Source organism: Taudactylus pleione, unplaced genomic scaffold, assembly GCF_031769625.1.
Source record: "Taudactylus pleione unplaced genomic scaffold, aTauple2 ptg000086l, whole genome shotgun sequence".
Taxonomy (NCBI): domain Eukaryota; kingdom Metazoa; phylum Chordata; class Amphibia; order Anura; family Myobatrachidae; genus Taudactylus; species Taudactylus pleione.
The window spans coordinates 13,407,764-13,427,913 of record NW_028284488.1 but is presented as its reverse complement, the minus strand read 5'-3'; the positions used below and the strand labels follow the sequence as shown (position 1 = coordinate 13,427,913).

General features: G+C 48.3%; 1 protein-coding gene across 1 annotated transcript in view; it reads right to left on the bottom strand.

Moving 5' to 3' along the window:
• Positions 1 to 1,435: 1,435 nt before the first annotated feature.
• Positions 1,436 to 20,150, bottom strand: part of RBM17 (RNA binding motif protein 17) — a 60,117-nt gene continuing 41,402 nt past the window's right edge. The window contains exons 11-12 of the mRNA XM_088468719.1: positions 4,009 to 4,081; positions 1,436 to 2,218 (exon numbers count right to left, since the gene is read on the bottom strand). Coding sequence (XP_088324845.1) covers positions 2,121 to 2,218; positions 4,009 to 4,081 — 171 coding nt within the window. The 3' untranslated portion in view covers positions 1,436 to 2,120. The remainder of the gene's footprint in view (positions 2,219 to 4,008; positions 4,082 to 20,150) is intronic.

Genomic DNA, 20,150 nt, shown 5'->3' with positions numbered 1-20,150 from the left:
TGTCTTGGTTCTGCTAGTCATGAGAAGGGTAGTGTCCTGCACAAAGTGAAAATTGAATGGTTAAAACGGTATGCAGTCAGGAAGCCGGCGGACCTAATCCCGACAGCCGGCTTCCCGACTGCTTTATCCCGGCGAGGGTTAAATGATAGGCGTCTAAATCTAGACGCCTGTCATTTTACCAACGCTGGGAGACCGGCGCCCCGTGCGGACAGCCGCGCTTGGGGGAAATAGAGTTAGGTTTAGGGCTCCCGGGTGGGACTTAGGGTTAGGCACCACCCGGTAGGTTATCGTTAGGCTAAGGGGGAGGGAGGGTTAGGCACTTAGAGGGGGCACTTAGGGTTAGGCGGCGAGGAAGTGGGGGGGGATTAGGGTTAGGCACTGGGGGGGGAAGGTTGGGGTTAGGCACCCCTAAGAAGGGTTAGGGTATTGGGTTAGTGAATACTTACCTTAGGGACGATCGGGATTTTCACCCATGTCGGGCAGCTGCTGACGGGATTCCAACGGCGGTAAATCATACAGATTCCGTTAAAACCTTGCCATATTTACCATTACAAAATAGTTCTTTAATACAATGTAGTAAATATAACAACAACTAAAAGGTCACTTGTAAATTGATCATGTCACTAACCTGCAACATTGCTCACGGGCCAAATTGTATTTGAACATTATACGAACATCTATTTCAGTTAACTGTCAAATTTGCCACAATGAGCAGTGAAAGTAAATTGTGCTTCTTCTTAATTCAGTTTATTCTACACAATCAATAAATAGTTAAAACTAAATTAAGACAAAAGATGTATATGGCGCTATTCATTTAAAAAGAGACAAACTTGAGGTCTCAGTGGAATGAAATGTTTCCTGGCCAGGATACTGAAACTAGAACGGCCATAGTTTACTGCAGACAACTTCAGAGATGAAAGGGAACCAGTATAATTTCCAAGACATTCATAATGTCGACAATCACATTGTCTGCAGAGTAATGCCAATGAGATTATACCGACACATTACTAACATTAGTTAAAGCACTGTATTTGGGTCACCACCAAAAGTTATGTCATGGTAAAAGTTATATAGTGCCAGCTCTGAGACAATGCTTTTAGAGTAACGCTGGTAGCGTTGGCATAATCAAGCCGACAATTTCATAAAAACTTCCAGAATCAAACAGTGTCAAGGTCTCCCTGGGACGTGTAGAGGCCGTAAATCAGTGCCTTTGGATATGGAGGTTTATTAAGGAATAAATATAAATGTTTAAGGTTTATTGAATTCCAAATGGTGTTTGTGCACACTGCGCTATGTTGTTGTGTTTGACCCATTAAGATAATAAAAATAAAACTTTGTTAAAAAGCTAAATTAGTTTAGGTAACCAAGTTCAAAGCTTCAAGTGAGAACTTTATTCAAAAGCATAATGCACATGTAGAATGGAGAACAAAATTTTGTTTTTAGACATAATAAATATTAATGACAGTTTCTTTAAAATATTTGAATATCAAAAGTACAATGTTGTATTAGTGACCCTTAACACTATGCGCAATCGAATATTTAAATGTTCATAATTTTCTGATGATTTTGGTCAATAAGAAAATTCAAACTAATACGGACAATGAAAAGAATTTGTAACCTCAACAAAAATAACTGCTGTAGTTTTAACAATTAAAGTAAAAACAAATGTTTATATATTTTTTTGGATTGGTTTCATAAATCAGGTCAAAATTTGTTGGGGATAAAGAGGTCTGTAGTAACTTATAAATACTCAGATGTAGAAGCCAAAATGAGCTATTTTAACAGTAATCTATAGTGTTGTTTGGCTGGAATGTTAGGAATCTGATGAAGCGGCTAACACTACATTTTACTTTGCTCTAATAACACATTGTTAAACAGTAGTCTGGCAGAATTGTGATTTAAGAGATGAAAACTGACAATATTCACTTGAATATTGGTACACAGATGGATTGTATAAGTAGTAAACCAACTCTAACATAAAAAGACACAAGAATGGTGGGGTTTAAAAAGTTTTTTTATACTATAAAACACGAAAAAAAGACTCATCACAATAAACGTGACAAATGTAGATATTTTTTCAATGAGCAGATTTCTCCCATCAAATAGAACAGTACTAATTATTAGTCTCCAAGGTCCAAAGTTCTGAACTTGTCCAGATTGTAGAAGCTCGCCTTAACAATTCGTCCACCAAAGTATCTCCCATTTAGATCCACCACAGCTGAAACAAAGGAATAATATATGAAATTTAAATTGCCTGGATGCTACATTTGCACGAAACATCTAATTTCTGGGTTATATAAAATGATAGAATTCAAACTATTATGTTGTGTAACATGAATGACTGTGGTTACAACAGAAATACAGTGTTTAGGTGGGTCACATAGCTATGTGCAAAACAGAACAAAGGGCTGAAAAGCAGAGGTAGATTGATCCTTAGGTTCCTTTGTACCAGCTTACATAATGTTTAATAGGCAACGTGTGGCAAATGTGGCCAAGACACAGGGTTGAAACGCAAATGAAATGTGCACTGGAGCAGCAATAAGAAAAAGTGGCAGACCAATAAAACATTGACCAGCTTTACTGAAACTAATTCCTTATTAATTAGATACAACATAATCCGATAACAAAACAGGTGTGCAATGGGAATCTTTTTCTCCTGCACAACCAAGAATGTCTTCAACAAATAAAATTCAGGAAATATTGTGGTATGGGACCTTGGCATTTGACTTTAGTCTGGTTCCCAAATATGGATAAAAAAATAAATAGTCTTCAAACTCAATTGAATTGCTCCCTATGATTCCACAAACATGGATAATGTGGCTGAATCAATGAGCATCTGCTACAGAAGTCACCAATTGCTGTGCTTTAGTGACCAGATGCTTTTTCTACCACAAGGACCAGACCTATTTCCACGGTAAACGGCTTTTTAGTTTTCCTCCAAAATACTGCTAGGCTTAATTGTATTTAGGGCTTACATAAATCATAAGAGTCAGGAGATGTCAGGAAACATCTTTATTATATGTGCCACCTTTGTGCGTGAGGCTTTTTACAACATTGCTCAGAGTCTAGAATTGCACTGGTCAGCCAAAGGCGTATACTTGAAATCGATTTCATAAAAGTAGTGCAGTGAAATCACAACGTGTAAGAAAAATATTTTTTTTGCCAAGCTACCCATACTTCCAGATATGCCCACACTTCTCCCCTCTGTCTGTGCAACCTTCGGTACCTCTGCAAATGCAGACATTTAATTGTGGAAGCCTATGGGCCTCAGTGCAAAGCTAGGCACGTTTCTGCCAATTCAGGCTAACAGTGGAGTTTAATTGTAATATTGCCTTCAGGGAAACACAGGCAAAAACGAAGATTCCTCCAAAAGTTAGGATCACACAAAAAGGTTAACAGTGCTTTATTCCAATCTTAACATAGTTTGTATTTTTATCTACACATAAAAGTACCAAATAGGTATAATTTTAACATATATGGAGATTTATATAGGGGAAAAATACAATTTGTTTCAATAATTATTTATCCAGGGGGATATTCATGAGTTGGTCTTGTCTAGTAATAGCACTTAGAGATACACTATAAACAGGACCTATTAGTAACTGGTTAGCAAGCTCCGAGTAGGGCTAAATTTGCCAGAATCTATAGTTACAAGTTAGCAGAAGAAGCCTGATTCAGTCATTAGATTTGATTCAGAGTTTTACGCAAACCCGACGGTTTGCGTACAACTCTGATGGTTGCCAATCGGTGCACGTGCAGGATCTGTACTGTGCATGTGCTAATCAGTGTCTGCGACCATAAGTCACAGCAGGAGTGACATAATGCAGCCATTTGGGGGCGGGGAAAGGGGTGGTGATGGCCAGAGTCCCAGAAAATAGTCTTTATAATAAATATTTAAGCACTAACAAGTGAAATCCATTATCAAAGTTGTAATCTCTAGGGACTTTTATTATCCTGGAACTTCCACTCCCTCCCACAGAAACCTCTAAAAAAAGCGATATAATTTACCTTTTATAGCCGATTCTACACGCTCAAATTCTAAAAATATCCTCACTGCTTCTTCATCTGGAGCACCAGGGGTCTAAAAAAAAAAAAATTGTGAGAATGACAAATCAGCTTACAAATTGCTTACCACTGTATACATTGTCTTTTCAAGAATACAAAACAATGGTTATTCTGCTTCTGAGAACTCCTACTAATAAAAGCCTGGTAAATACATTCTGGCATTTTGTTATTGTATTTAGTGTGTGTGGTACACTGGTAACTGTATAAGCCAAGTTTACATTTAAATGGGAAAAAACGAAACATAATAAAACAAGATTTTGGTTCTTACCTGATAAATTTGTTTCTCTGAAGTCCTGGTAGACACTGGAGAGATCCCATGGGGTATAGCAGTGCTGGAGGAGGCACTGAAAAAAGTCACCTCTAATAAACCCCGCCCCCTGCACAGGCTAGGCAGTTTTCGTTTAGCAAAGCCCAAGAGGTAGAGGGAAAGGAGGAGGAGGAGAAACCCCGGAAACGCAACACAAATCAGACAAGAGGGTGAGGAACCTGAGCAAAGACAAACCCGAGCACACACCCAGGAAAACCAAGAGCAAACAGTAAGGCGTCCCCTGTGTCCCCAAGGACTGCAGAAACAGATTTATCAGGTAAGAACCAAAATCTTGATTTCTCTTTCAGTTCCTGGGGGACACTGGAGAGATACCATGGGGGCGTCCCAAAGCTGTCCACTAAGGAAGAGAACGCTTCCGCGCTGCACGTTGTACTCTCCGACCAAAGCCTGCATCCCTAGATGCAAAAGGAGTTGAAGCGGTAAAAACAAAGAAAAGTGTGTGCCGAGGACCAAGTGGCGGGCCTGCAAATCTGGTCCGCCAAGGCCCCCACCGAGCTGCCCATGAGGAACTGACCAACCAAGTAATATGAGCGGCAACCAAAGGAGGAACAGGAAGATTAACTAAAGCGTAGGCCTAACATATGACTTCTCGAATTCAGCGAGCAATGGGGTTTTTTGGAGGAAGGCCATTATCTCTTAACCACAGAATAGAAAACAAAAAGAATCTGAACAACAAAATTTAGTAGATCTTTCCACGTAAATGCGTAGAGCCCTCACAACATCCAAGTACTAAAGAGACAATTGTGAACCACTGGAGCCCTGAAAGGACAGGACAACAATCTCCTAATTTACATAAAACTTGGCAATTACTTTAGGAAGGAAAGAACGGGTAGTCTGCAATACTGCCCAGTTCGAATGACAAATCAAGAACATAGACCTATGAGATAAAACAATCAGCTCGGAAACTCAGCGGGCCAAAGAAATAGCCAACAGAAAAACAGTTTTCCACATAAGCCATTTTAGGTCGGCCGACTCCAAAAACTCAAAGTGAGAGCCCGGAGAACGACAAGTAAATCTCAGGGTTCGACTATAGGCACAAATGGGGGTTGTGTGTGGAGGATTCGGTATGAAGCGGTTCAAATCCCGACAGCGCCTGCCCGACATGGGTGAAAATCCAGATCGTCCCCAGGTAAGTATTTACTAACCTAACCTTCCCCCCCTAACCCTCCTTAGGGGTGCCTAACCCTAACCTTCTCACCAGTGCCTAAACCTAACCCCCCTTCCTCGCTGCCTAAACCTAAGTCCCTCCACCCCGGGAGCCCTAAACCTAAGTCCCCCATCCCCCCCCCGCGCGGCATCACTTAGATCGGGATGCCGGGCGCCGGTCAAATGACAGACGTCTAGATTTAAACGCCTGTCATTTAACCCTCGCCGGGATAAAGCAGTCGCGAAGCCGGCTGTCAGGATTACGTCCGCCGGCTTCCCGACTGCATACCGCTGTGGAGGACCCCCTGGAGAAAAGTTTAAATAGCTGGAATGATCGCCAAGCATCTCTGAAAATAAACAGAGTGCAGAAAACTGGACTTTCAAGGAAGATAGGTGAAGACCCACATCCGCCCCATACTGCAAGAAGGACAAAACCTTAGCCACGTGAAAAATTTCCAGTTTAAATCTTTGCCAAGCACACTAGGAAAATAGGTTCTCCAAACCCTGTGGTATGCCCGAATCGATGTTGGTTTTCACGCACAAAGCAGGTTACCAAACACCGCTTCTGAAAATCCTCTGGCACTCAGGAGAGCTGTCTCAACAGCCATCCTGTCAAGCCAGACAATCGAGGTCTGAGTGAAGGCAGGGTCCTTGGGAGAGAAGATCCGACCTGAGGAGAAGACGCCACCGGACCGTTAACGACAGACATTGCGGATCGGCTTACCAAGCCTTGTGAGGCCAAGCCGGTGCCACCAGAATGAAGGTGCCGCCATCCTGTTTCATCTTGCGAACCAACCGAGGAAGAAGGGACATCAGGGGGAAGATGTACATGAGAGTGCATCCACATGGAAAGCCCTCGGATCCAGAGTCCTGGAAAAGTGACGGGGAAGTTTGAGGTTGAGACGAGAGGCCATCAGGTCAATGAGTGGACGACCCCAATGTGCCACCAACTGATTAAAAAGGTCTTTGTGGAGAGACCGTTCCCTGGGGTGGACGTCCTGACGGCTGAGATAGTCTACCTCCCAGTTTTCCACCCCTGGGATGTAAACTGCCGACAGAGTTGGGAGAAACCGTACCGCCCATTGTAGAATTTCTGATTGATGTAGGCAATGGCTGTCACGTCATCTGAGCGGATCTTGGCAGGAAGGCCTTGGGAGAAGGGGACTTGTCTGAGACAAAGTCTTGTAGTTCGCCGAAGTTCTAAACTGTTTAATAGAAGACAAGATTCTGAGTCCGACCAACGTCCCTAGAAAGTCATCTCCTGAGCAACTGCCCCTCAGCCCGAGGTTGGAATCAGTGGTGATGGATTAGGAAGGGCTGATCCGTGTCCAGGTGAGACACCTAAAGCCACCAGGGAAGGGAGTGACAAGCCTCCAGGGATAGGGAGATCAGCTTAGACTTAATCAGAAGGGACCAGTGTTGGACTTTTATATTTCACCTAGGAATAACCTGCAGCCTTGAAGGACACCTGGTGGACTTTGCTTCGGCCCATAATTTGCATGCTGGATGCGAAGGACTTCTTGAGTCAGTGACCCACTTATTGGTGGGTCTTGCTGCTTAATATACTCCAAATTGGATACAGAGGAGTCATAATTCCATTATAAATATCACAAGAGAAGATTTGAGTGATATTTTACTTTTATATACTTTTTAAAAAAAGATATACACAATGTCAGTAATATACTGTCCCAAAATTAGCAATCAGAATGCAGTGAAATACAGCACACCCACACAATCAGTCAGAATTGGGAGAGCTAACCAAGGTCTTATAAAATTACTTTGTAGAAGACATTTGTCATTTTCCCTCCTGACGTCAACATGGAAAGATTTAATTTTGACGGGAAATGCAAAGGTGGTACGTAAAGTTGTCCATGGAAAAAAAAAATAATAAAATCTCCCACTAGATCAACTCCAGCAACATTAAATGTCTGTCCCTGTGCTTTATTTAGTGTCATGCCAAAGCAGACTAACCAGGAATTGGACTTGTTTGAAATGAAAGAATCATTTTGAAATCGGAACGGTAAAGAAAAAAAAAAGGAAACACTGAAATTTTGTATCAGTAAATAAGGCTTACACAAATGTTTCTGGAAAAACTGGATAATACGTATCAATCTCTACATGGTATAAAATAAAGTCCATCGTTGTGATCTATCTTTAACGGTTTAGGCAGCGTAAGAAAAGAAATCGTTCGGACTTCCGTTTTTTTTTCATCGACTTGCTTCACTAAAATCGCCACTGCAAAGCTTCCTGTTGTCATACATTACTGTATCATAAACCTAAATCTTCCTCAACAAATGCTCTATAGAATAGTGAAAACTGCATCAAAATCCGTCCAGTGGTTCCTGAGATTAGCCCGAACAAACAGACGGATGCCTACCAGGGACTTAATTTTATACTAGGCATTGATAATTTGCCTACACCAATACCAAACCTAGAGGGTGAGGTAAGGAGGACAGAATTACTGTAACCTGGTCTATAAGGGTATAGAGGAGGCGGAGACCCAACACTCTCCACAGGCAGGCACCGCAGGCTGTGTAAAATGGCTGTCCGGCATTCAGTAGAAGCATGGGGAGGACTCTTGACCGATTGCTAGGCAGGGAGCGCGCCACAGAGAGTGGGGAGGGGAGTAGACCCCTCCCCCTTAGGCAACCATAGCAGGGGCCCCTAGCCGTTTAGAGATGGCGCTCCATTGTGGGTTTATTGTCCCTGGTGGTCTAGTGAGGGAGCAGATGTCCGATTCCCCACTGCCCCCCCCCTCCCAGTGACCCACACACCGTGGAGGGGATATGGAGCTATTAAAGATGGCTTTCCGCAATGTAGGAAGTTGCTTGTCTCTCGGCGGTCCATTCGCGGGTGCAGCTCCCCTGCTCTGGATGCTCCGTGGGCAGAGCAGCTGCCTACTGCGACAGTGCTGAGTCCAACAGCACCGGGCTTGAACGGGCAGGTGGTATAGAAGAAGTTAAATAAAAGTAAAATTAAAAGAATTAATCAAAAAAAAAAAAAAACCATGCCCAGCACTCATGGCACAAACCCCCCCCAAAAAAACTAAAACTAGCCTGTGCAGGGGGCGGGGTATAAAGGAAGAGGAGCCTGGGCTGCCCTGAAAAGTTAACCTTCTAGTGCCTAGCCTCCGCCAGCACTGCTATACACCATGGTATCTCTCCAGTGTCCCCTAGGAACTGAAAGAAAAAGAAAAAATGGGACGCAGACGTTCCAGCAACTAACACAAACTTGCAATATACAGAAAATGACTGAGATGGCACTCCTGTTTATAGCGATACCAGCCAGGCTTTCTTTCCTCAATTTAGAAGGGAATTATTTGCACCCACTCACTCAGGAAACTCCTCAATCAATTGCTAGTGTTTGTTGCCAAAAGGAAGAGGAGTCCATGAACCTCTTAAGAAAATTGACTAAATTAGTAAGTCTTTGTGGTGCAGGTCCTAACAATTGAAGAGTCTTAGGCCGTCATTCAGAGCCGTACGCTCTGAGCAGAGCACACGCTCTGAATGAGGGCCGTCCTCCATAACTATGGAGCGTCCTCCTGGACGCTCGTATAGCTGTGGGTCACCACCCACAGCCTATACGAGCGTGCAGTTTGATGGCCGCGATGGTCTTGACCATCGAAACTGCGAGCCGGAGCCTGCGGTTGAGGTTTTCAACCGCAAGGCCCGGAGTGATTTTGGCTCTATCAGAGCCAAAATCACTCCCACTGACATCACTAGTGTTGTCAGTGGGCCGTCTTCTGACGGTAGGCGTTCCCTTAGGAACGCCCCCGTCAGGGAGGCACGCCCCCGGCACGCCCACCAAAGGGGGCGTGCTGTCAATCAACATCGACAGCACGCCCCCTTTGATCAGACACAACGAGCAAAGGAAAGTCCTTCGCTCGTCGCGTCTGGCGCATGCGCACGACGGAGCTCCCTCCATCGTGCGCATGCTCAGTGCAGAACATCGACCCACTTGCGAGCGGACAGCCGCTCGCGAGTGGGTCTGAATCAGGCCCTTAATCACTTCTGAAACTTGAATTTATTTGGAATTCATCACAAGGTAACACAGATAGGTGCACATCAAACAATTGACTCGTCAAAATAGGTTACGCACTAAGGTGATGACTTCCCCATAAATTCAAGTTTAAGAAGCAATTAAGACTTCATTTGTTCAAAGACTTACTAATATTCCTTTCCTTAATGTCGGATGCAGAAGCAAAGCATATATTTATTTTACAGAATATATACATAAATGGCTTGTGGCAACAGTTTGCATAACAAGGTAAAAAAGGTAAGCTGGGAATTATAGCTATAAAGGAGTATTCATCACCTTTAGCATTATACTTATTTTGGGGTCTATTTATTAACAAATTTGGAAGATACTAGCAACATATAAATATGCCCTTAATGTATGAAGCAATGCCCACAGCAGATATCAATGGAAAAATGCCATACGGTAGGTTTCTACGGGGCTGCTAAATTGTGAAATGTACCTTTTCAGAGCTGGTCTCCAAAAGCTAACCCCATTTTTATATGGCGCTAACAATTATAGCCAATGGGCTACATTTACACAAATTGTTTGAGAGAGGGATGCAAAGTATCCCTCTTTTACCACTGCACAAGCGCGGATATGATCAGATATCAATCTACCCAGTCCTAGGTCTCTTGCAGACTGCATCAGTTTGTGTGTGGCATTCCACCCCTACTCTCTCATTTTATGTAGTAACATATACCAAAAAGCTACTAGTACAGTACTACCATGAACAGCAAAGAAAAAGAGCTTAGGAAAATAATGTGCAGAATAGCATAAAAACAAGAGATATGGTAAGAACTTACCTTTGTTATCTCTGTTTCTACGAAGTCCATAGGGTCCCCAGGGTTGACCTTGGTGTATAGCTGGATCTGGATCCATGGGCACCACGCAGTTAAAGCTTTAGCTGCTCCCAGGATGCACTTGGGTCCGTCCTCCTCTATACCCCGCCCCCGGCCACAGCACCTCAGTTGGTAAGCAGCCAAGGCCGGAGGAGGAGACTAAACAGAGAGAAGGAAGACTGGAACACACAAGAAACCATACTCACAGAAATGGGAGACGGAAAACCGGTGACCAGCCACACAGCCCATTTGAAGCCAGGTGCGTCAGGGCAGGCGCCCTGTGGACCCTATGGACTTCGTAGAAACAGAGATAACAAAGGTAAGTTCTTACCATATCTCTTGTTTTCTACTTCAGGGTCCATAGGGGGTCCACAGGGTTGACCTTGGGGATGTCCCACAGCAGTACAACTAAGGGCGGGGACGCTCCTGTGCTGAAAGGAGTACCCGGCGCCCAAAGGATGCATCCTGAGAGGCGAAGGTGCCAAACGCATAGAACCTCAAAAACGTTTGAATTGAAGACCAAGTGGCCGCCTTACACAGCTGAACAGCAGAAGCGCCACATCTAGCAGCCCAAGAGGGACCCACAGAACGAGTGGAATGAGCCTTAACAGAGGCTGGCACAGGTAAGCCCTCCTGTGCATAAGCCTCACAAATAACGGAACGAAGCCAACGGGCTAACGTTTGTTTGTTGGCAGGCCAACCCCTCTTGTGAAAACCAAAGAGGATAAACAAGGAATCAGACTTCCTAACCGAAGCCGTCCGGTCTACATAAATTCTAAGCGCCCGGACCACATCTAAGGAAGTCTCACAGGCTGAAAGATCAGGGGACTGAAAAGCTGGCACAACAAGTTCCTGATTAATATGGAACTTCGAGACCACTTTGGGCAAAAACTCAGGACGAGTGCGGAGCACCGCTCTGTCCTGGTGAAAAATCAGGAAAGGAGGGCGACAGGAAAGCGCCCCCAATTCAGACACCCTCCTGGCCGAAGCAATTGCCAGGAGAAAAACCGTCTTAAATGTCAGCCACTTGAGCTCCACCGCCTCAAGAGGCTCAAACGGAGGACCCTGCAGGACCCGTAGCACCACCGCCAAGTCCCAAGGAGCCACAGGAGGCACAAAGGGAGGCTGGATCCTGAGAACACCTTGGAAAAAGGTGTGAACGTCTGGTAGTATTGCAATCCGCCGTTGAAACCACACGGACAAGGCGGACACATGAACCTTCAGAGATGCAAGGCGTAAGCCGAGATCCAATCCTGACTGAAGAAATTCCAAGATCCTAAAAACTCGGAACACCTGAGGATCATAATGTCTGGACTCACACCACTGAAAGTAAGTGTGCCACACTCTGTGATAAATCCATGCTGAAGCAGGCTTGCGTGCCCTGAGCATGGTACCAATAACCGAACTGGAGAAGCCCCGAGACCTCAAGACGGCTGTCTCAAGAGCCACGCCGTCAAAGACAGCCGACCCAGATCCGGGTAAAGGCAGGGCCCCTGAGACAACAGGTCCCGACGCTGAGGAAGAAGGTACGGAGCGTCGATGGAGAGGCTCCTGAGATCGGAGTACCAAGGACATCTGGGCCACGCCGGAGCTACCAGCACGAGCATGCCGCCGTCCTGCTTGAATTTCCGCAGAACCCGAGGAAGCAGGGATATCGGAGGAAACAGATACGCCAGGTGAAACGTCCATTTCACCGACAGCGTGTCCACCAGACTTGCACCTGCGTCTCTTGTCCTTGACCCGTAAACGGGCAACTTGTGATTGTGACGGGAGGCCATCAAGTCCAGCTCCGGCAGTCCCCACCTGTCCACGAGTAGCTGAAACACCTCTGGGTGAAGCGACCATTCCCCGGGATGCACGTCGTGACGGCTGAGGAAGTCCGTCTCCCAATTGAGGACTCCGGGGATGAAGAACGCCGAGATCGCTGGAATGTGACCCTCCGCCCAAGTCAGGATACGAGACACCTCCGACATCGCTGCCTGACTGCGAGTTCCGCCTTGGTGGTTGATATACGCCACCGTGGTGGCGTTGTCGGACTGCACCTGTACCGCCCTTCCGTGAAGAGCGGGGCCGGACGACTGCAGGGCCCTGTATACTGCCCGCAGTTCCAGGATGTTGATGGGGAGAAGTGCTTCTTCCGCTGACCAACGACCCTGAAGCGACAAAGAGCCGGTCACTGCCCCCCAACCCCGGAGACTGGCATCCGTCGTGAGCAGGACCCAGTTCGGGATCCAAAATGGGCGCCCCTCGACCAGATGAGCTGTCTGAAGCCACCAAGCCAAAGATAGCCGAACGTCCGGAGACAACACCAGCACCTGAGAGCGGATCCGGTGAGGTAACCCGTTCCATTCTGATAGAATCAGCCCCTGCAGGGGCCGGGAATGGAACTGGGCAAATTCCACCATGTCGAATGTCGACACCATGGACCCCAGAACGCTCATAGCCGAATGGACCGACAGGCGGCAACGGCTCAGGCAACTGCGTATCCGCAGCTGTAGGGAGGCGACCTTCTCCGGAGTCAGGAAGATCCTTTGCTGACGCGAATCCAGCAGGGCTCCCAAATGAACCATCCGCTGTGATGGAATCAGGGAGGACTTTTTCCAATTTATCAACCACCCGTGTGCTTGCAGGCAAGCGATCGTCAGGTGGAGATGTTGAAGCAGTACCTCCGGGGAGCTCGCCAGCAACAGGAGGTCGTCCAGGTACGGCAGCAGCCGTACATTCTGGTTCCGAAGATGTGCGGCCATGACCGCCATAATCTTCGTGAACACCCTCGGTGCCGTGGAGAGACCAAAGGGTAGCGCCCGGAACTGATAGTGGTGTTGAAGGATAGCGAACCTCAGATACCGCTGGTGTGAAGATGCTATCGGAACATGGAGGTAGGCGTCCTGGATGTCCAGGAACACCATGTAATCCCCCGGTTCCATCGCCAGAATGATGGAACGTAACGTTTCCATCCTGAACTTGGGAACTCTGAGGAATTTGTTCAGAGACTTCAAGTTGAGGATAGGGCGATGAGAACCATTGGGTTTCTGCACCAGAAACAGAGACGAATAATACCCCGTCCCTCGTTGTGATAGAGGAACGGGAACAATGACCCCTGCTTTCAGCAAGGACTCTATAGCCTCCTGAACCTGTAACGCCTTGGTCTTGTCCTGAGAAGGACTTGTGCAGAAAAACTGGTGGGGTGGTCTGTGCCGAAAAGACAGGGCGTACCCCTGGGAGACCACTTCTCGAACCCAGGCATCCGTGGTGGTATTGTGCCAGCACTGGGCAAATAGAAGAAGTCGGCCTCCCACTCTGAGGTCCCCCAGAGGGAGGCCCGTCCCATCAGGCCGCAGGTTTATCTTCCTGCTTGGAAGAAGGGCGCCGAGCACTCCAGGCTTGCTTCTTGGGTTTAGAGGCCGTCTTACTCGCAGACTCGACCTGACCTTTCGCCTTACCCTGAACCCGAAAGGAACGAAAAGCCGAACTCCGAACCTTAGCAGGCAGTGCCGCCGAAGGGAGGAAGGCCGACTTGGATTTAGCCAGGGTGTCCACTATTTTGTCCAAGTCCGGACCAAATAGTAATTCCCCATTGAAAGGTAAGGCCTCCAGACCTTTCTTTGAATCAGAGTCCGCTCTCCAGGACCGCAACCATAAGGATCGGCGGGCAGACACCGCTGCAGCCGATACCCGTGAGGTCAGCAGACTAGCATCTAAAGAAGCTTCTCCAATGTAAGAAGCAGCGTCCCTCATTTGTCCCAACAACGCCCGCTGGACATCCGGAGCGTCGTCCGGGAAGGTATCTTCCAATGCATTGGCCCACCCCTCAATGGCCTTGGCCACCCAGGAGATGGCCATGGACGGTCGGGCCACCGCCCCGGAGAGGGAGTAAATAGACTTTAAGCAAGTCTCAACTTTCCTGTCCGTGGGATCCTTCAGCGAGGATATCGACGGTAATGGTAAGGTGGCGCCCCGAGTTAAACGGGTGACATGGGAATCCACCGCCGGTGGAGTTTCCCATTTTTTACAATGTGCCTCAGGGAAGGGGTAATTAGAAGCCAACCGCTTCCGAGGAAGGAATCTCTTACTGGGCGCCTGCCAAGCTACCGCCATATGATCCGTCAACTGATCCGACAGGGGAAACACCGCAGAAGCCACCTTAGTTTTTTTGAAACTAGGAAACTTCGACTTAGGAACCGGTGCCTCATCCTCTATAAGAAGAATAGCTCGCACCGCCCTAACTAGTGCTCGCACATTAATGGACGACTTGGTATCCATTTCCTGGACCGAGGCGTCCGAGTCAGTGTCATCAGGGACCTCCCCATCATCTGAGGAACCCTCTGAGTCCGATACCTGAGCAGCCCGTGTCATGAGTGGGCGTTTTGAAATCCTAGAAGGCATGTCAGTCTGCAACATTGACTGAAAAGCCGAGGAAGCGGCCGCCAAATTTTGCAGGGAGTTGGAGAGCACATCCACCCAGGGTGGAGGAGTCACCATAGGGGCCTGAAAAGGTACCACAGGCTGCTGCGGCACAGGGGAAGCCTGTATATACATAGGCAACCCCGCATAGGGACCCACCGACTGAGACCCAGGAGGACTCCGCAATAACTGCGGGACACCCGGGGAATGGGGGATGGTCGGCTGGGGCAACGCCCTAGTAGGGAGAGCAGTCGGGACCGACAGACGGTCCGCAATAGACACCAGCACTTGAGAAAACATCGCCCACGGTGGTTCCTGCGCCAGAGAAGGTCTGGATGGGCCAGGAGTCACCTGGCATCGACTACACAGGCCATCCTGTGACAAATCCTCCCTATCTACTCCTGCATAACAGCGTCCGCAGGAGGCCAACACCGGAGCCACTGAGCGCTCAACCTCCTCGTCTGACATGACAGAATATATTATATAGTCAAAAAATATATCTGGCAACAGGGCAGAAGAAAACGCACTCACCGGTGTGCTAAACAACAGCCCACAATACGGCACTGTGAAGCACACAACTGTATGTGACGGACTTCACAAATACGTGATCTATATAAGTGAGGTCAGTAGAAACGCCCCTCCCCCACACACCTGTAGGGCTTGTAGGAGAAGTAAAGGGATAGGTATAAGCTGACAGTAAGTAGAAAATAAGCACAGACAGGGAGCACTAGCAAAAGTCACATACCATGCAGGAAGATATACTCACTGCACCTTTACACTACAATCAACCTCCCAGATTCAGTGTCTGGGAGGGCTATAGTGCTGTGTACGCTGTCCTTAATCAGGGGAGAGGTACACAGGGGGACCGGTCCGCGTGCTCCCTGAAGATCTGCGCTGCCACTGTGAGAAAATGGCCGCTGGAGACCTCAGAGGAGGAGTGGCCGTGTAACTGCAGCTCAGCGACGCCAGACTCCGTGCTGAAAGGAGCCGCTAAACAGGGAAGGCTTCCTCCCCTGGCTAGCATATTAACCCCAGGGCTTGCCGGCATCCCGCTTGCCATATATCCAAGGTGGTCTAGTGGTCCCACGGGTTATTCCTCCTCAGAGGGGGAGCCCGCCGCCACCGCTAGCGGCCCCCGGTCTGTCCCCTAGGACCGGGGGCAAAGGACTGCATTTGCAGGCAAAACCCGCGAGCCGCCGCTAATCGGCGACTCGCGGCTTACCTTGTCCCTGGCGACTCCGGCAGCAGTCCAGGGAGGGACCCAGAGTCCGGCTAGTACGGACTCTGGCCTCCCGCCGCGATCCCCAGTGCAGTACTGGCGTTGCGGCGCCAGCGGGGAAGGAGAGCGGCAGCGTGGGCGTCTGCATAGACAGCCCGTCGCTGCCACACTAGAGCCTCTGTTTTAAAATAAAAATCTAACAGGCTCTTTTTTTTTTTTTTTTTGAATAAAAATAGAAAGCTTTTGGGGGCTGCTCCTGCAGCCCCCCCTGCGCAGGTGACCCGACTCCGGCCGGGCACCAACTCAAACTGAGGTGCTGTAGCCGGGGGCGGGGTATAGAGGAGGACGGACCCAAGTGCATCCTGGGAGCAGCTAAAGCTTTAACTGCGTGGTGCCCATGGATCCAGATCCAGCTATACCCCAAGGTCAACCCTGTGGACCCCCTATGGACCCTGAAGTAGAAACCAAGAATAACAGGATTTTGGTACTTACCGTTAAATCCATTTCTCCGATTCCACAGGGGACACTGGAGCTTCATGACAGTGGGGTATAGACGGTGGGTTGAGTTGAGCCTGGCACTTTAAAAATCTACAAGTGTGACTGGCTCCTCCCCCTCTATGCCCCATCAACCCCAGTTTTAAAGAACTGAGCCCGAGAGGAGACGGAGAACAGACTGAAGAACAGAGAAGGAGAACAGGAAAAGAAACATCCAACATACTGACACACTGCAAGAACACAGCAGGCTGCAGTGATAAACAGTCACACAATAAAAACAGACAAAACTGCAACAGAACTGAAGCAGAACAAGCAACTGAGAACAGGCAAGAAGCACTGGGTGGACGTCCAGTGTCCCCTGTGGAATCGGAGAAATGGATTTAACGGTAAGTACCAATATCCTGTTTTCTCCTTCATCCACTAGGGGACACTGGAGCTTCATGACAGTGGGGACGTCCCAAAGCTACCCTCCTGGGGGGGAGAGTGCTGAACGCCCTGCAAGACACTACGACCAAAATTTGAAGCAGAAGCCGCAAAAGTGTCAAATCTGTAGAAACGTACAAAAGTATGAACCGAAGACCACGTCGCTGCCCTACAAAGCTGTGAAGCCGAGACACCTCTACGTGCCGCCCAAGAAGTACCCACAGAGCGCGTAGAATGCGCAGAAATGGATACCGGCGGTGGTCGAGCAGAAGCAACATATGCCTGACGAATAGTCAGACGAATCCACCTGGCCAAAGTTTGTTTAGACGCAGGCCAGCCACGCCGATTAGCATCATAAAGGACGAATAGAGCCTCTGATTTACGTAGCCCCTCGGTACGGGACACATAAATGCGAAGTGCCCGAACCACATCCAAGGAGTGAGAATCCCCAGAAGAGTCCGACAACGCTGGCACTACAATCGGCTGATTCAGATGAAAACCCGAGACCACCTTGGGCAAAAAGGAAGGCCGGGTACGAAGTTCCGCCCGATCTTCGTGAAGGCTCCAAGTTCAGACACACGTCTGGCCGAAGCCAGGGCCAATAAAAGGATCATCTTCCAAGTCAAATACTTCAATTCCACCTCCTGCAAAGGCTCAAAGGTGGATGACTGAAGAAAAGATAAAACAAGATTCAGGTCCCAAGAAGCCGTGGGTGGCACAAAGGGGGGCTGAATTCTAAGTACCCCTTGAAAAAAGGTCTGAACCTCCGGAATCAGAGCTAGGCGACGCTGGAAAAAAATAGAAAGAGCAGAAATCTGCACTTTAAGCGATCCCAAGCGTAACCCCGCATCGAGGCCTTTTTGAAGAAAAAGAAGAAGACGTGGTAAATGAAAAGAGGAAGTGGAGGATCCACGACCTTCACACCAGGAGATATAAGCCCTCCAAATGCAATGATAATGCGCTGATGTTACCGGTTTTCTAGCCCTAAGCATGGTAGGAATGACCGACCTAGGAACTCCATGGCTTCTTAGGATGGCGGTCTCAATAGCCACGCCGTTAAACGAAGCCGCCGTAAATCCGGGTACACACATGGACCCTGTTGTAGAAGGTCTGATCGTAGCGGAAGAGGCCAAGGTTCGTCTGCCAGAAGGAATAAAAGATCGGAGTACCAAACCCGACGAGGCCAATCCGGAGCCACTAGGATGACGGTGGACGACTCTCGTTTGATCCGCTTGAGAATCCGAGGGAGGAACGGAAACGGTGGGAACAGGTACACAAGGCTGTACGGCCAAGGGATCAGTAAAGCATCCGCTCCCACCGCTGCCGGATCCATGGTCCTGGAGCAGTAAAGGGGTAGTTGATGATTTATCCGAGATGCCATCAGGTCTATCTGTGGCTTCCCCCATCTGCAAACCAGTTGATGAAAGACCTCGGGATGAAGGGACCACACTCCCCGGGATGAAGATCCTGACGACTGAGGTAGTCCGCTTCCCAGTTGTCGACCCCCGGAATAAACACTGCGGAAATGACCTCTACGTGTCTTTCTGCCCACAGAAGGATGCGACTGGCTTCTCTCATTGCCATCCGACTGCGGGTTCCCCCTTGGCGATTTATGTATGCCACTGCCGTGGCGTTGTCGGATTGTATCCGAACCGGAAGTCCTCGTAACAGAGGAGCAGCCTGTATCAAAGCTCTGTAGACTGCCCGCAGTTCGAGAACATTGATTGGTAAGAGGGACTCCTGCTGCGACCAAAGCCCTGGAAGTGATTGTCCAGAACCACTGCTCCCCATCCGCGGAGGCTGGTGTCCGTGGTGACCAAGGTCCAATTCCAAATTCCGAAGCGGCGACCCGCTAACAGATGCTCCGTCCGAAGCCACCAGAGCAAGGATATGCGGGTCCGGGGAGACAGACGCACCAACCGATGCATCTGTAGGTGGGACCCGGACCACTGAGACAGAAGATCCAGTTGAAATATTCTGGAGTGAAATCTGCCGAATTGGATGGCCTCGAAGGAAGCCACCATTTTCCCCAGGAGACGGATGCAAAGATGCACAGATACTTTCCTGGGTCTGAGCACTAGAAGAACCAGCTCCTGTATGGCTATGGCCTTGTCCCTTGGCAAGAATATACGAAGCAGAACAGTGTCTAGAATCATTCCTAGGAACTGAAGTCTCTGGGACGGCATCAACTGAGACGTCTGGAAGTTCACAATCCATCCATGTTGAATGAGAATCTGATGTGTAAGGGACACTTGGTGTAAAAGGACTTCTGCCGTCGGAGCCTTGATGAGTAAATCGTCTAGGTACGGAACTATCGTCACCCCCCGAGAGCGCAAGTGAGACACCATGACAGCCATCACTTTGGTGAATACCCTGGGAGCTGACGAGAGACCGAATGGCAGGGCCTGAAACTGGAAATGAGCTTCCCTGATGGCAAATCTGAGGAAAGCCTGGTGAGGAACCCAAATTGGGACATGCAGATAGGCGTCCTTGATATCTATCGACACCAGAAACTCTTCTGCCTCTAGTCCCGCAATGACAGAATGGAGAGATTCCATCTTGAACCTGTGAAATGAAAGATACTGGTTCAATGATTTCAGATTCAGAATGGGTCTGACTGACCCATCTGGTTTCGGAACCACAAAAAGGTTTGAGTAAAACCCTTGTTGCCTTTGTGCAGTGGGAACCGCCACAAGGACCTCGGCCAGCAAAAGTTTCTCGATCGCTTGACGCAAAATTAGTTGCTTCAAGGGATCGACGGGCAAACCTGTTGTAAAATAACGCCGAGGAGGAGTGAAAGCGAACTCGATCTTGTACCCTTGAGATACCAGATGTGTCTGGAGAAGTCCGTCTCCAAACCTCTGAGAAACGCTGGAGGCGAGCCCCCACCTTCGGATTTCCGAGATGGGAGCCCGTCATGCCACAGGCTTGTCTGCTGGCTTGGGATCTGGACGGCGGCCAATATTTGCTTGACGTCCTCTAGCACGGCCTCCTCGCCCCGCTGAAGACGAACCTCGCGATCGTCCCTGAAATCTTGCCGATGCTCGAAAGGAAGGTCCCCTAAACGAGCGACGCGGAGGAGGTGCTGATGAAGGTAGAAAAGTACTCTTACCTCCAGTGGCCAGCGAGATCCATTTGTCCAGCTCTGGACCAAATAAAATATCGCCTGTGAAAGGAAGAGCTTCCACTGCTCTTTTTGACTCCGCATCCGCTT